The following is a 17,221-nucleotide window of genomic DNA, read 5'->3' as shown; positions in this document are numbered from 1 at the left end:
CTCCATGACATGCTGGCTAGCCACAGGAGCATGTTCAGTGAGAGACTGAGATTACCGAAAAGCACCACTGAACGACACAGGAAATCATTCCTGTCTGTGGCCATCTCCCTGTACAACTCATCCACCTAACACACTGTATACTGCAATAGCTACATCCTTTTTGCACATGCTCTTCTTTCTTATTCAGATATTTAGTCGTAAGTGACTTATATGTATGTATATATTGTGCTATTTCTTACTTCTTGTTTTGTCTATTTTTGTTACTGTTTGTACTGGAGCACTGTAACCAACATAATTTCCCCTAGGGATCAATGAAGTATTCTGATTCTGGTTAACAATTGCACAATATAGTGAAGTAAGATAGAAACAAGGTTAACATGTAGGTAAAGAAAATAAATAATAATAATAAAAATGATAAGACATAACAACTGGAATTTGCTTTTAATCTCAAACGGCGCCGAGAGGGGTTGCAGGTGGCGCGCTTTGATTACCTGCGCATCATTTGACGCACACGTCATCGTCCAACTGGCTCAGTGCGCATGCGCTTTAAACTTTATTCGAGGAAGTGGTAGGACAGGCACCAGAAGCGATAGGGAAGAGTTTGTTGTTAACTCCACCTTCAGAGAAGACAAAAAGAACACCTCGCAACATTTTCAAAATGTCGGAATTTGATACCAACCCGTTCGCAGATACTGCCAGCGAAAACCCTTTCAATGTAAGTACGAGGACTGAGATTATAAGGCGCAGTCGGTGACATATCAAACGGCGGCAGTTAAACGGTAGCCAGCACGCCAGGAAACTTGTTGGGTGGATGTCGGGGCGGGAACCTACGTCTTTGAGGATTGCAACCATTTGGCAGGAAGTGTGACTGACAGTTTTTTTAACCAATCACGTGGCTTGTAAAACGGCTGCATATCCTGTGAGTTTAGTTGCAGGAAGTTAAACTTGAAATGTGTGTCAGATATATTTTTTAAGCCACAGTACCTATTTTCTGCTTCCTTCGGAAGATAATGTACATTATTGTGTGTATTTCTAATGTCTTAGACGTGATTTGTGATAGTTCTGGTGGTTTGTAATGTGACGTTTATCGAAACTGTTGGTTTTCTCTCTACAAAGAGCTTCTAGCACACAGGATGTCTGATAGTAGGCCAGTTGTTTGTGGAAATAGGAACGTCCTCCCTTCACTTTAAAATATTAAAAAGGGCGAGCGACAAACTAAGGTCTTTCTTTATATGCACTGAAATAATATTTAGTTATATGAACAGATTTATAGTAGGAAAGCCTACTGGGAATGTTCTTATCCTCATGTTCCCATACATTTTTCTCTGGATAAATGTTCAGAAATAGTGAGAGTAACAGTGTTTAGTTGCTATATCTTTATAGATTTTCTTTTGTTCCCTTGCACTAAAATGGGTTAATAACTGAAACAAGCCCAGAATTTCACATTTGGTCATTAATGTTTCTGTTGGCTTTTTCACAAAGACGTGTTGAAGCTTTGAGGGGTATACTGTAAACACAGCCAGGTTTTCTTAGTGTTAGCAGGCTTGACAAAACCTAAAACCCTAGTCTGAGGTAATGGGGATCACAGTGGTGGTTACTGCTCCGGACAAGGCTATGTGTTCAGTCTAAGTTACCAAGGTAATTTGGCCAGTTATGAAGAGAGCCACTTTTGAGACACAAGAAACTGTCACGTTAGGTTTGACAAGCTCACTGACCCATTAATTGTACTTTGTAGTACACTCAGGAGCTAGAATTATTTGCCATTCATAAAGGAAGTGGTTTGACCCCTGGCTGCTTCAGTCTGCATGGAAAAGTGTCCTTGGGCAATTTTACCTCCATTATTGCCTAGTCCTCATCTGAAATTGAAAATGAAAGAAAGTAACAGAAGTCATAGAAAAAGACAAGTAGAATAAAGTACAATGTGAATATGTGTGTGAAAAGGAAGATGTGGCTTTTAGTCTTTAAGTGCTTTGAGTACTCAGTAAGAGTAGACAACCCCTTTAAATGCACCAGTCTGTGATTTAATATTATGCCAGCCAAGAAAAAGGATGAAAATGAAATAAATGGCTGACACAGAGGCAGCAGCAGTTAGGGAGACTCTGACATTGATTAATCCCTAATGTAAGTTACTCTTTAAAAACCTAGTTTTTGTCACTGTGTCTCATACTCCTTTAACACAGTATTTAACACACAGAAGTTTCAAACCCAACAATGGAAGAGCACCAATTTAAAAATGTTAACCATCATCTTTTGCTTGTTATTTTTTATCCATATATATGTGTATATATAAGAATGCATGATTTATTGTACATGTGTATGTACATGCAGGGAAACAGTCCTTTTATATCAGGTTTTCTCTTTCTCTTTCACGGAAACCTTTGAAGTCTGTCAGGAATTATCTCACACTCCACAAGTTTTCTTTTTTTTCTCTAGGACATGAGCTAGATATGTTAGCCTAGTTTCTGCAGTAGTAAAGAACCTGTTTATGTTTTCCATCTTTCCTTCTTATTATGCAATATGAAATTCATAAAGTAAAAAAAACAAAATTAAACCTGTCATAACTCTCCTTATTTAACAGTTTTTGAAATGAAGTGTAACATTTTAGTAACAGTGGCCATTCTTGAAAATGTAGAATTAGATAAAATGCAACATAAAAGGTGAATAGAAACTTAGCAGATTAATCACAATGGCTTGATCATGATGTCAGATTTGAATAACCGCATAGATAAGTGGGTGTTTGCATCTGTTAACACACACGTGCTGTTGTTAGGGTTTTTCAGTTCTACCAAATGTTAAGAAATCCATCTTATTGCAGAGAGAGCAACAGTTTATAGGAGCATTCAGAGTCCAAGGTTCAACCAGGCCTCACATTTAGTGTGACATATTTAACAGTAAATTGCTCTTATCACACTCCAAATCAAAACCAATGACCTGTGGGTACTATTCTGTGTAAGATTTAAGTGGCATTATGCTTTTACAGTATTGCAGAATGGAACTTTTGTTATCTCAAGTGTTCAATAGGTGTGACGTCAGTGGAGACTTCTGTTTGTTTGGTGGGTGGACTGGATAAATACCCTAGTAGCAGCTGGAGTATAATATGTACTCTGAAAAGCAGTTCTATTCATAAAAGCTCGCTGTCTGTGGTCACATTAAATATTTAACATGTTACCAACCTTTGAAAGAATATTAAAAATGTTAAAATGTGCATGTTTGTGGACTGCAGACTGCACTATGCTGCTTTTTCCCCCTGTAGGCCTTTCTGAGCATGTGCTTCTATCATTTGTAGCACTGTGGTATCTAAATTATTATTTTTGGGCCTTTGCTGGACAGATGCAGTGAAGATGTTTACGGGTGGGAATGTTTACAGGTGTGTCACTTTCCTATGGTTAGGAAAGCAGGTAGAGAAAGGGGAATACATGCAGCAAAAGGTCGCGGGTTGGAGACGGACCCATGCCATACTGCTTTTGGTCACCTGTTCACCCAGTGAGCTAAACCTGCACCCCATGGCTGTGGTATCTAATGTAAAATGTAGTAGTATCCAGCTGCTATTTTGAAATGGCCACACCTAGGGAATCAGCAGTTATGAGAGCATGTCCGGTTTCCTTGTACAGAGACGTTAAAGTCACTGTATTATTTTTGTATTAAAATATGCCATGTTTACATGTCATCTATATACTTTATGCAGTTTTCCATATATCGGCATATATGGAAAACTGCATCTTTGTATGTCTGTCTATTGTTTTGAAGATGCTGTCCTCTTGTTTGAGGCTTGTCCCAGCTCGGTTTTCATTTCAGAGACTGTGTAAGTTTGCTGTCATCAGTTACTTTATTCACTGCTGTCGGTTTGTCTCTCTAAAGGATGTATAATAAGCCACTCCTCGCTGTTTACTAAGCATATGTTTTTTTTACCTGTGCAATTAGGTAAAGACGTTTTGAACGAGAGCCTTTGAATATCTTTGCAGGCAACAAGGAGTTGTTTCGTAAAATGTATCATGGGTCATTTAAGTTGGGTTTAGAGGTTAATTCCATTCACCCTTTTCCCTTTATATTGCTAGCTGTTGATCATCTCACTCAGACGTCTCTATGTTGCCGTCTGGGAATGTTTACAGGTGTGTCACAAGCACATATTAACAAGCAGGCGAGCTCTTATCACACTGTTGGTGAGTGACGTGTCACGTAGTCATGTGAAGTACTCGCTCTGTCAACCTTTTAAAGGAAGGACTGATTTGTCCCAGATTATTGAAGTGATTCTGGAAGTTGTTACTGTGTCATAGTTTTTGTTTTTGATCACCCACCGAGTTCACACAAACTTGCAGATGCAGCATTTCTCAGGACTGCATTGTACACCATCATTTCCAAATAAAAGCTTAGTTGTTACAATATGTTCTAGTGTAAATATTAGATATTGGTGTGTGTGTATATATATATGTGTTTAGATGTTTCTTTTTATGTGCCAGTCTGGGATTATCTCTGAGACCTTGTCAGAGTAATTTACAGCATAGTTTCAGGTTCTTCCAGAACATCACAGGTTGTTGAGTTACATTCAAACCTTTTATAAGGAATGTTTTAATGAGGACAAGGTATGAGTCTACATATGCACAAGTTACATTTTACAACATAGTAGCAACCACCACACCCTATCAGTAAATTGTTTATTTCATATATGTATATGACAGTGGTTATAGCTACTGTTGCATAACCCTCTGCTTTCTGAATTTTAAATATTGCTGTTGTGGCTGCTGCCATGTTGGTATGTTGCTGAAATCGAGACCTGAAGTAGACAAAGGTCATTGGGAGGGTTGCAAACACAATATGTAATAATCTGTGCCAAATCAAATATGCATATCCTTCCACTGTAACTCACATTTTGAGTAAACCTCAAGTGGCCATCAGAAGAACTGCAGTTTTTGGAACTTGTTCAGCTGCTTCAATTTTCAGTCCCAGAGGGCTTAACAAACTGAGCCTTAGGAAGCCATTATTTCCATTATCAACTGTCAACTAATTCGCTGCTGCTAGACTTCACGAAGAAAAGAACTGACTAGGGCTCCAAATACAAGGAGTGTTTGACTCCACTGCCCAGCCCTCTGAAGAATCCAGATATCAAAGGGATATTCATAGAAATCAAGGCTCAGATACTTTCCCTACTGAAAGACGTGAAGAGCAGGCCAGAGGTTGCACCACCATCAGAAACAAGCTGGTTCAGCCTATGTCGTGTGGTGTGTCTGCTCAAGACATGGCCATGGAGCAGACAGTATGGAGTTTCTGTTCATCCTCTGTAAAGAAACCATGAACCTCTTCTGACTAGGACACAGGAAAAGAATACAAACCTGCTAACTCAGTTTTGTGATAGCCCCTTCACTGGTTATGTAGGTTATAGTTATTGAACCTTTTGGAGGAAAAAAAATCTCTCCAATCTACCTGAAGACATCTCTGATTCAGACTCTGACTACTGCTGCTGAACAACTAGGCCAAGTTTTCCAGACTGAGCCTACGGGCCCCACCCCCGACACATCTTGAGCTGTGTCCCATTTTAAGACCTGGATTTTTTTTTTCAAAGCTGGTATTTGTAGCTGGGCTGAATTTGAGCCTTTATTCTGAGCGAACTGCTGAGTGTAAAGGTGTGTCTAAAAACTTCAGGTACTGGATCAGAGAATCTCATCGTCGTCGGGGGCTATAGATTGGAGAGGAGAAAAAAATCAGAAATAATTGTGTCAGGTGTAACTGGGACAAGTGGTAGCAATTAAGTTAAACAGAAGCTGAAGCTGTGTCAGGAAGATGGAGAACAATAAAATATTTGTGTAAGTTTAATTGAGACTGTAATTTTTCTTTGCAGGGTCTCTTTGGTTGTCCTTACCGATATTGACTGACAACCACTTAAATACAAATACAAAAGGACAATTTGCAATTAAGCTGTTGGCACATCCTAGAAATCTTACCGTCTTCCTTTCAAATAGGACAGACCCTTGTTGAATTACATCACGACACATGCGTGTTACCGGTACATCACAGGAGGCTCCAGAGACCCTGTTGGGCTGAAGTGGCGTCATGTATGGCAGGAATTCACAGTTACTGTTGTAGTTTTGGTGTGAATAAAAATTTCCTGGTACCTTTTTACCCCCCTCATATTTGTTTTTGCATGCCAATATAAAGTGCATCATTAAAATTTTTGGTCATGTGTTGGGATGCCACAAGCTGCCAAAATAGTGTCATCATCCAATGCAGATGTCAAAACATGCTTTCTAGTTTTTTATTTTAGATTTAGGTTGTGCTTTACAGTTTTAATTCCTTAATAAAAAGGTTTATTGGAGGAAGAAAACTGTATGTGAATATAATGTTTTTAAGCCTTTAAAAGGTCTCCAAAAGGTCTTAAAAGGCTTTGAGAGAAATCTATAATTGCGTGCATGTGTGTAAAATGTACTGAACTGCATTGATGGAATTTATCAGGTCCTGACTTTCTTTTCTCAGACGTGTCAAAATAAGCAGTGCCTTCTCATATTATAGAGTGGTTAAATCAATGGTGAGCTCACTAGAGTCATTTAATGATTACCAGTGCTTCTCCAGGGGTAATATTACCAGGAACCTCAGAGGTTATTGCTGGATGTTATTGTACTTTACTTTATGACTTTGGCAAAGCATGATACGAGATTTCATAATCTCGGCTTTTTTCTTTTTGAGGGTTGCTTTCAGTGTTTCAGGAAATGGTAAAGCTTATAACAAAGAGTTCTTCTGGAGAGAAAATGAACAGCACTAAATGAATTTCTTCTTTGTAGATTTTAAGTCTAAATAAACTTGATATTCTTTTTTTATTTATATTTATAAATATATATTTATTTTATTTTATATTTATTTATATTCTTGCAAAACTGTTCAGTTAAGCCATGTCAGTTAAGCCATGTAAATGCACTTACCTCTAATAGCAGCTCACCAAACCTGGTACAAGAGGCCTCTTTTTCATTACTGCATAGCACCTACACTTATTTCTGCAGCTTTTAGCTCAAAGATAAGAAATACTTCCAAGCTGTCATCATAGACAGAAATTGGATCAAAATGTATTTGTAGATTTTCAGGTAACTCATTATTATAAGTTGATAAAGATGCGCACGTGTTTTTATTATTATTTTTATTGTTTTTCCAGGATCCCTCTGTCACTCAGGTGACAAAATCCAACATCGAACCAGTTGACCAGTACAACCCTTTCTCTGCTCAACCCAGTGTAAGACATCTGGAAGCTACATTTTCTACTCATTTTGTTGGTTTTGAAACCATTTGATGGTGTCTTATCTGCACATTTCCTCATTATTTCGTTTTCCTGTCAAAATATTGTATCTTTTGTTTTTTCTCACCATCTTTCAGTTCACCATTTCAATTTTTTGGTCTTGGCCTGCTTATGTCGCCATTCCCTTTATCTTCTTAGCCTTGTTTTCCTGGTATTCCTTCTCTTTTACTGGTTGCATTTGAATCTTTTATTTGCTTATTGTTGTTTTTTAGGATGGACTAGCAGCTCACACCACATCTCCTGCTGTGCTACAGCCATCTACAGAGCCCAGTCCACAGGTGAGAATTTATACCAAACCCACCACTTCTCTGATTAAAAAAAATATTTTTATGAAGGTGAATGAGCAGGTGTGGGTGAGATATTATAACAATCTAGCATTATTATTGCACAATTATGTGACCTCACTCTGTTTTTTCAGTTGATGGATGGTGGGAATTATGAGATTGAGATACATCGAAGCCCTGATTGACAACAAAGAGCAGAATAAGACTCAGTTGCAGTTTACTGAAGCTGTAAGACGGCCCCAGTCTGTCAGGAGAGGTTGGCTAATGCTAACATTGTGCAAAGCAAGCTAAAAATACATCTGGTAGTAAAACATTTTTGAGAGCAACTCAAACCTACTGTAGAAGACCACTACATCTAAGCCAAGATGAGCAAGACCATTTATTGAAATTCAATAAATACATTTAAAAAATTTCAGTTCTTATCCTAGGTCTAGATATCACAGATGGGCTCTTAATCACATATTCCTACTGCAGCACATTTAGAAGAACTCATAATAACTACGATGACAATTGGATGTTATTTAGTGACAGTGTGAATGGAGGTGTGCATTTTGTCTTGCCCTCTGCTGTGCTCTGGGTACTAAAAGTTTGGAAACCACTAAGAAAGAGTATTTTCTTAAGTTCCAATTCTACTTATCCTGCCTGTTTAATTAACAGTTATTTTTTCACACAGATGCTGTAGCCGTTTCTTTTACTCAAAGCCATTTAGTTGCTACATCGAACTAAATGTCCAAACCTTATTTTGCCAAAAAGATCACAAAACTGAGCTTTTAATTAGGGGTGGGTTTTTATAATCGATTTATCGATTAAAATCGATTCTGGCTTGGATAACGTGAAATCGATTCATTAAAATTGTGAATCGTTTTTTTAATATAAATTTATTTTGCCCGAAATGCCAGAATCTCAGGTGAAAAATCACAAAATTTCAATAACCACCAAACAGCTAAGACAGTAAATGAGAGCAGGTACACGGATTCAGCACAAAGACGTTCTAAAATGTTTAGAAATTGCATTTTTTAGCAACACGTGGCTCATTTTAGAATTCTAAAATAACTGGATGTGTCTAAAGGGCAATCTGTCCCTTCAGACTCTCAGTATGGTCCTTACGTCAGGATGTGTGGTTGCTACACAAACATCTACTCACTTTACACATTATTATAATGAAGCTCTTTGTTCTGTCCTATAAATATTCATGAATAGCAAAACAGATCACCTGCATCCTACCTCTTCCTGGCAAGTCAGAGATCAGATATGATAACCATGAATATGTATTTCCTGTAATATGTCATTTAAAAGTCAAGTACACCCTTTTAGATGCCTGTGAAAACAGATGCAATTCAGAGTGTTTATTGAAGTGGCTCACAGCGACTGATTGCTGTCTTGGGTGTTAAAAACTGAAACTAGAAAGCTTATATGTGAAGTGAATCATTTCTGCACCGTTTCCTTGCTATTTGCATGAAATCGGAGTCTCCTGACAGTGGCTTAGGTAATTTTCTGTGCATCTAATGTGGTGGTTGAGTGAAGCGTTTCCTCCTTTTTCAGGTAACTGCTGCTGCAGCTCAGGCCAACCTGCTGAGGCAGCAGGAAGAGCTGGAGAGGAAAGCTGCCGAGCTGGACCGCAGAGAGCATGAGCTACAGAGCAGAGGCCCGACAGGTCATTAAAAACAAAACTCCTCAGCACAGCGCCCTGATAACAGACAATGATTTGCAACGTGGGCATTATGTACCAAAGACAAATATAAAACTACATCCTTGCACTCACTGGCTTTTTTTTTTTTTTGGCTCTGATATTCATATCAAAAGGGCTGCAAAGAGCTATAACAATAATATGAAGATCATTATCTGTTAATTATCAACTCTGGTGAATGACTGAATGTTTGGTGAAATGTGTCTTCATGTGCTGCATCTGCTGATGTAAACTTGCGGTGATAAGTTTTTAGTTTAGTTTAAAAAGCAGATGCTTAGATAGGTTTATGTAAACAGTGCAGTTATGTTCCAGAGGCACAGCAGTGACATTATCCAGCCTGCTTAGGTAGGAATGCTGCTGTACATTGACTCCCACACACTTGCGTAAATGACTCAGATGAATGTGTCAGTATTTTAAAAATAACCACCGGTTGCTTTTTGTTAAACTCTATTCGTGCTCATGATATATCTGCTGTCTTTTATTTATAGTTTGCCATGCTGATGTTATCTCTTGACTCGACAGGTAAAGAGAACAACTGGCCTCCACTTCCAAAGTTCTTCCCCATCAAACCATGTTTTTACCAGGACTTCTCAGAGGAAATCCCCCCAGAGTGCCAGAGAGTCTGCAAGATGATGTACTACCTCTGGATGTGTAAGCACATTACATTTTTAGGGGGGCGGACATTGGAAGTCTGAGAAGTAAAAACCTTTCAGGAAGGTTTGAAGCTCTGAATCGGTGTAAAAATGTACCCTAAAATCACTTCTTAACAACACCGGTTGGTGTGATGGGAAAAACACTCCAGCCAGTACTGTTTAGTTTTTGTTCTTCTTTGCTGTATACATACATGATACTGAAATTCTGACTAGAATACAATCACTGACTCTCTCTACTGTCGTCCTCAGTCAACTGTGTGACTCTGTTCCTCAACCTGCTGGCATGTTTGGCTTTCTTCACCACGGCTTCAAGCAATGGTGTGGACTTTGGTCTCTCCATTCTCTGGCTCATCCTCTTTGCTCCCTGCTCCTTCCTCTGCTGGTACCGACCCGTCTACAAGGCCTTCAGGTGAGTCCCCCCATCATGAAAGGTACTGTATGCATCATTTGACCCCGTGTGTGGACAGTGATGTGTGTTTTTAAGAACTCTGCTTAAAAGGCATTTTTTCATCTGGATTTTACAGACGTGTACATTAATGCATTAGCTTTTGAAATGTTTGTTCCTAAATGTATTGTGTATAAATTTAACAAAAAACCCTGTGAGTTTATTTTTAAGTTTCGTTCAACTGCTGTGAACAAAAAGAAAAATGTCTGATAACTTTGATACTTTTTGTAACAACGATAATGCGTCTGCGCCAGATGTATTCGCTTTCCCTTGTAATTTTTGTGCTGTCACAGTGTGTATTTCACACATTACATTTATATTACAGCGTTGCCATGGTAAAGATTTGCACTTGCACATGTCACTTACATTCATATAACTGTACTCCTGATATAAATGTGTTTTCTAAGTCTGAAAGTTTAATGGATGGTTTTTTCCTCTTTTTTTCAGGACTGACAGCTCCTTCAGCTTCTTCTTGTTCTTCTTTGTGTTTTTTTGCCAAGTGGTAATCTTCATCATCCAGTCAATAGGCATACCCCACTGGGGCAACAGGTGAGTGTCATGTATGTCCTATTTTTCAATAAAAACTTTAGTTTTCCAGATGGCTTCTTCAAAAGTAAATATGTGGGCATTACGTTTATGGTTTTTAAGCATATACTTGAAATAATATGTTAAGGATATAATAGGATAGCTTTTTTTTTTATTACCCTCTGCAAATTTCAAATTATTTTTTTTAAACTCTAATCTGTATTTAATTACATATCTCTATAAATAAAGCTTATATTAGTCCAGCATGTTATGGTAGATATATGCATTGCATGAAAGTAAATCAGAGTCCTATTTCAATTTCAGTTTGTGCATCTTCATCACAAACCACAGACATTTTGGATATAAAGTCGTAACAGTTATTTCATATTCTGTTGGCGGCTTTAGTGAAATTTAGAAGTTTAAAAAACTATTTTTAAACACCAGAAATTGCAATAAGTATATTTTAAGTTCAAGTTCGAACAAATGTTATAATTTAACATATAATTTTGACAGAATAATTATGTTTATATTAATATTAATTCATAGTATGTATGAATCTCATAAGAGCTTATGAATAGATAATAAAATAACTGGTTTCGCGGGAGTATTCACGTTGTGATCGTGTCCCCCTGACTGACAAAGTGTTTTGTGTGCTTGTGATTTGTTGCGTTAAATAATCAGAACTATTACCGGTCATTTGGCCTGTCAGCTGCCGTCCTCTCTCTTTCCTTCATTTTCTGCAATCTTTCATCTCTCACGACAGAAACTTTCCATTCTTCAGCCTCTAGCCTGCTGCCTCTCTGTCTGCGGGTAACTCTGTAAGTTTCTGCTGCTTGCAGTCTGTTACCCCACCATTTCTTTGTTCTCTTTTCCCAATCTAAATGTGTTTCAGCTTAAACTGCATCAGAATACGGTGTCATAACCTCTGCTCTTTAACCAGTGATCCATTTTAAATACTAACCTGCTGTTTTTTACTTTGTGTTTGTTTGTTGTTGTTTTTTTTCCTATTTTTTTAACTTCTTAATATTACGATCAAATTAATTATAAATGTATTAAAGTCAAACAGAGTTTTAAAGGTAAAAAGAAGAATAAGAGCAACAGAAAATGAGGGCAGTGATGTTCATTTATTTCACGTTAATTATTTAACCAGTGGTTGGCATTTGTTTTTGTCCGGCTGCTTCCAAAACACATTCTTCTCTTCTCCTCAAATCGAATATAGCAGCGTACATGTGTTGTACGCTGTATGTTGTATGTTTCCTTCTGTTGAATACAATTTTAAGTTTCACTGATGCTGTTCATAAGATCACCTAAAACTCTGCTGTTTGTTGCAGTGGTTGGCTCTCTGCATTCACTATCATCAGTGAACACCGTGCAGTGGGAATCATCATGATCATAGTGGCCATCCTCTTCACTTTGTGCGCTGTGATGTCTGTCATTCTGCTCAAGATGGTAAGAGTTGCCTCACTTTTCTTTTCTTTTTTTCTTAATTTTCTTCAGAACACAGTTTTTATCTCTGGTTATTTTACTTGTTGACTCACTAATCAACAGTTGCTAGATGTCTGTGTAATGTTATGGTTGATTTTTGGTTAACACCAGTGCAAATCCTTCAAGTGCACCAATCACAATGAAATGGAATTCCAGCCATTCATTCATTCTTACATGTGTGTCCAGTTCAGGAGCCTATCCCAGCCCTATGCTTCTAATAGGGCAAGAAGCAAGGTAGATCCTGGACAGGTCACCATTGTGTCACAAGGCTAACACAGAGAGAAAGACCGTCATTCACACTCACATCTAAGGCATTTTTAGAAATACGACATGCTTATCTCTAGTCTGTGGGAAGAAACCAGTGTATCCAGAGAGAAACCCATCTGGCCAGCATGTTTGAACCAGGAACCCTCTTGTTGTGCTGCCTGCTAAATTCAATTTAGAAATAAAATAATAATTCCACTTCATTTTTATAGCACCAGATCAAAATTGTCATTGCAAATTGCTTTATGTTAGAGAGAAGCCAAAATCAGTTGATCCCCTATGAGCCGTACTTGATGATTTTTAGTAGGAAGAGACCTCATGCAGTACCAGGCCGAAGCGGGATTTATTTTCCAGCAGAGGTACAGTGGGGCAAAAATGTATTTAGTCAGCCACCGATTGTGCAAGTTCCCCCACCTAAAATGATGACAGAGGTCAGTAATTTGCACCAGAGGTACACTTCAACTGTGAGAGACAGAATGTGAAAAAAAAATCCATGAATCCACATGGTAGGATTTGTAAAGAATTTATTCGTAAATCAGGGTGGAAAATAAGTATTTGGTCAATAACAAAAATACAACTCAATACTTTGTAACATAACCTTTGTTGGCAATAACAGAGGTCAAACGTTTACTATAGGTCTTTACCAGGTTTGCACACACAGTAGCTGGTATTTTGGCCCATTCCTCCATGCAGATCTTCTCGAGAGCAGCGATGTTTTGGGGCTGTCGCCGAGCAACACGGACTTTCAACTCCCGCCACAGATTTTCTATGGGGTTGAGGTCTGGAGACTGGCTAGGCCACTCCAGGACTTTCAAATGCTTCTTACGGAGCCACTCCTTTGTTGCCCGGGCGGTGTGTTTTGGATCATTGTCATGTTGGAAGACCCAGCCTCGTTTCATCTTCAAAGTTCTCACTGATGGAAGGAGGTTTTGGCTCAAAATCTCACGATACATGGCCCCATTCATTCTGTCCTTAACACGGATCAGTCGTCCTGTCCCCTTGGCAGAAAAACAGCCCCATAGCATGATGTTTCCACCCCCATGCTTCACAGTAGGTATGGTGTTCTTGGGATGCAACTCAGTATTCTTCTTCCTCCAAACACGACGAGTTGAGTTTATACCAAAAAGTTCTACTTTGGTTTCATCTGACCACATGACATTCTCCCAATCCTCTGCTGTATCATCCATGTGCTCTCTGGCAAACTTCAGACGGGCCTGGACATGCACTGGCTTCAGCAGCGGAACACGTCTGGCACTGCGGGATTTGATTCCCTGCCGTTGTAGTGTGTTACTGATGGTGACCTTTGTTACTTTGGTCCCAGCTCTCTGCAGGTCATTCACCAGGTCCCCCCGTGTGGTTCTGAGATCTTTGCTCACCGTTCTCATGATCATTTTGACCCCACGGGATGAGATCTTGCGTGGAGCCCCAGATCGTGGGAGATTATCAGTGGTCTTGTATGTCTTCCATTTTCTGATGATTGCTCCCACAGTTGATTTTTTCACACCAAGCTGCTTGCCTATTGTAGATTCACTCTTCCCAGTCTGGTGCAGGTCTACAATACTTTTCCTGGTGTCCTTTGAAAGCTCTTTGGTCTTGGCCATGGCGGAGTTTGGAGTCTGACTGTTTGAGGCTGTGGACAGGTGTCTTTTATACAGATGATGAGTTCAAACAGGTGCCATTCATACAGGTAACGAGTGGGGGACAGAAAAGCTTCTTACAGAAGACGTTACAGGTCTGAGAGCCAGAGATTTTCCTTGTTTGAGGTGACCAAATACTTATTTTCCACCCTAATTTACGAATAAATTCTTTACAAATCCTACCATGTGAATTCATGGATTTTTTTTTTCACATTCTGTCTCTCACAGTTGAAGTGTACCTCTGGTGCAAATTACTGACCTCTGTCATCATTTTAAGTGGGGGAACTTGCACAATCGGTGGCTGACTAAATACTTTTTTGCCCCACTGTAGCTCGTTTGGTGTCTCCTCCCATACAGGGATGACCTACCTGTTTAAACAGCAATTTTCTCACAATTTCTTCCTCCTCAGGTCCACAGCATGTACCGACGTACTGGGGCCAGTTTCCAGAAGGCGCAGCAGGAGTTCTCTCAGGGCGTCTTCACCAGTAAAACCTTCCAAACTGCTGCTGCTGGAACAGCTTCCTCTGCTGCCCAGGGAGCCTTCCAGGCAAACAACTAATGGTAGATTTAGCTAAACTGAGCTTGTTTAGCAGGTCAATGTCTGTACATTATCAGGTCTGGATAATTAATTAAACTAAAGCTGAACAAATGAGCCTTTTGAAGCCATCGGCCAGATTTCTGGAAATAAGAATTTGACCTCATAATGTACAGACCCTGAGCCAGGTTAAGCTCCTTCACCCTTCACCATCAGCATTTCCCTGTATCTCCTTTTGCTTGTCACTTTCAGTGTGTGCTATGCAGAGTTATATCGTCTGAAGTGGGTGTTTTTAAAAAAAAACAAACAAACAAAAAGGCAAGCAGTGGAGGGAAAGTGCAAACTGGAGTGTAAAGCATGAAGTTGACTCAGTGCTATTTCAGCATTTCTTGTACATAAAATATAAATATTTTACATTTCATGTGGGTGCAGTGAGCTTGCGGTCCTCCACACTGATGGAATATCCTGTAATATAAATAAGATGAAGTGTTTGTCATTGATTGACATGTATTTTGTCCTGGAAGCATATCTCTTTGCTTTTGTTTGCTGCACGTTTTCAGTCTAATGAGGAAGAAATGGATCTGACAGATCGTGCTAATTGTAATCTGTGTGGCCTTAAAGTTTTGGATATTCTTTGGATGTTATTGCACAAAATGACTTAAACCTGGAGTAAGATGATCTTGGTAGTTAGCTCATGATTTCTACATAACCAAGTGCATCCACAGAGGAAACCACATCGCTCCACATCATTTCATGCTTGTACTCAGATTTTTTTTTTTTTAATCTAATTCGGCAGACTGAGGTTCTGATGTCCTTTTTTTTTGTTTGTTTGTTTGTTTTTCTCCAGCTGAATATTCTTGCTGAACTGGTAATATTTACAAATGTTATCAGGATCACATTCATTTTTTTCTTATTTTTTAGCAGCTTCAGCTATGTCTTCTCACTACCTTGTTTAAGAGATGTTTCTAAGGAAACCAAACGAGTACTGAATATAAAAATGGAACATTTTTCTGATTAAAATAAGTAGATCAATATTTCATATAGATTCTTTAATGGACTGAGTCCATCCAAGCTAGAGTATTTTTTTAAATTTACTAACATTTAATGCAGGAGAAATGTTAGAAAATTTGCAATGATTTTTTTAAACGGTGTGAATATTTAACAACAATCAGAAAGTAAGTCGGGTATTCTGATTTCTGAGAAATCAGATATGTATCTGATTAGATGTTTGCCAAAGCAGTGTGAATATGATACATTTCATCCTCCTCAGAACACATCCAGTTTCAGTAAACAGCTGCGGTATTTTCATTTCTTCTTGGAAATAGTGGAACATCTTCCTTGTATTCCTGTAACTTGTCCACTGAGCTCTAAATTATTTGTGTGCTGGTGTATATTTTCTACCTGATTTCATGTATTAAAAAACATGTGTGTGTGTGTGCGTGTTTATTGATTGTACTGTTTCAAAGCATCAGCTTGGATGTAACATGTTCCTAAATGACAAGTGCAAATTTGAATGTTTTTTTATGACGTTCCTGCACCGCATAACAGTCTGATTGGAGGTTTGAGCTTATTTACACATGTATAGTAAATATGGTTTTAAATTCACACATTTCTGAATGCAGATCTGGATTTTGTATTTTAGCGTCTATTAAAATTTCTTTGCTTTAATTTAAAACTGTTTTCCTTACTTTCCTTTTTTTAGTTTTACAGAACATTAGCGATTGAGCAATATGGAGACACAGTTGAGAAGGTTTGGACGTGTACGGAGGGTGGATGGTGGATATGAACAAAAGAATTTCCTGCATCTGGACGCAATAAAGTACATGTTATCTAAAAAGTAATCGGTTCACATTAGCATTAGCCCAACATCTGACATGATCAAAGGAGACATAATACCAGTGACGTGAAGACAATGGTACTGCATCAATATGAGTTTGAATATTATTAAAGCTTAAGTATTTTAATCCATAAATGTCACATACCTTTAAATTGGGTAACAATTTGAACTAGTATGATAGAACAAAGATAATGTTTTGCTTAGTGTTGCAAATCAAAAATTTGGGGGAAGAAAGTTGATATATTGATGCTTAGTTGCTACAATATGTAACAGAAATTTATCTGTATTGTGGACACCAGTGCTACCCCTCAGCCTCCTAGTAGATGCACCTTTGATATGAAAACTCATTCTCAATCTCATTCAGAAGATTTTCTGAAAGCTTGACCTCTGACCTTGACTTTGAGGTTGAGGTCACAGATTCAGACTTATCGGAGATGTCCGTGGCTAAACCTATGGCATCAATTTGAAACTCCTACATTGTCTGATTCTCAAGTTATCGCATTCACAAACTTGGGTGTCCATGCCAATAACCCATTAGCCTTTTATGGCTGAGGGGCAATGAGTGAACTAGAGCTGCAGGGATATCACATCGG

The 17,221-nt window shown here is 38.5% G+C and overlaps 1 protein-coding gene across 1 annotated transcript; it reads left to right on the top strand.

Annotated features, from left to right (window-relative positions):
- Window positions 1-522: 522 nt before the first annotated feature.
- scamp2 (secretory carrier membrane protein 2) lies at window positions 523-16,466 on the top strand. Its single transcript, XM_026175174.1, has 9 exons — window positions 523-715; window positions 7,136-7,213; window positions 7,489-7,554; window positions 9,103-9,214; window positions 9,770-9,898; window positions 10,150-10,309; window positions 10,793-10,894; window positions 12,202-12,319; window positions 14,666-16,466. The coding sequence occupies exons 1-9, from the start codon at window positions 659-661 to the stop codon at window positions 14,813-14,815; spliced, it is 972 nt and encodes a 323-aa protein (XP_026030959.1). The 5' UTR covers window positions 523-658; the 3' UTR covers window positions 14,816-16,466.
- Window positions 16,467-17,221: the final 755 nt, after the last annotated feature.

This window comes from Astatotilapia calliptera, chromosome 7, assembly GCF_900246225.1.
Source record: "Astatotilapia calliptera chromosome 7, fAstCal1.2, whole genome shotgun sequence".
NCBI lineage: Eukaryota > Metazoa > Chordata > Actinopteri > Cichliformes > Cichlidae > Astatotilapia > Astatotilapia calliptera.
Note: the sequence above shows the minus strand (reverse complement) of the source record. Positions and strands in the feature narration are given on the sequence as shown.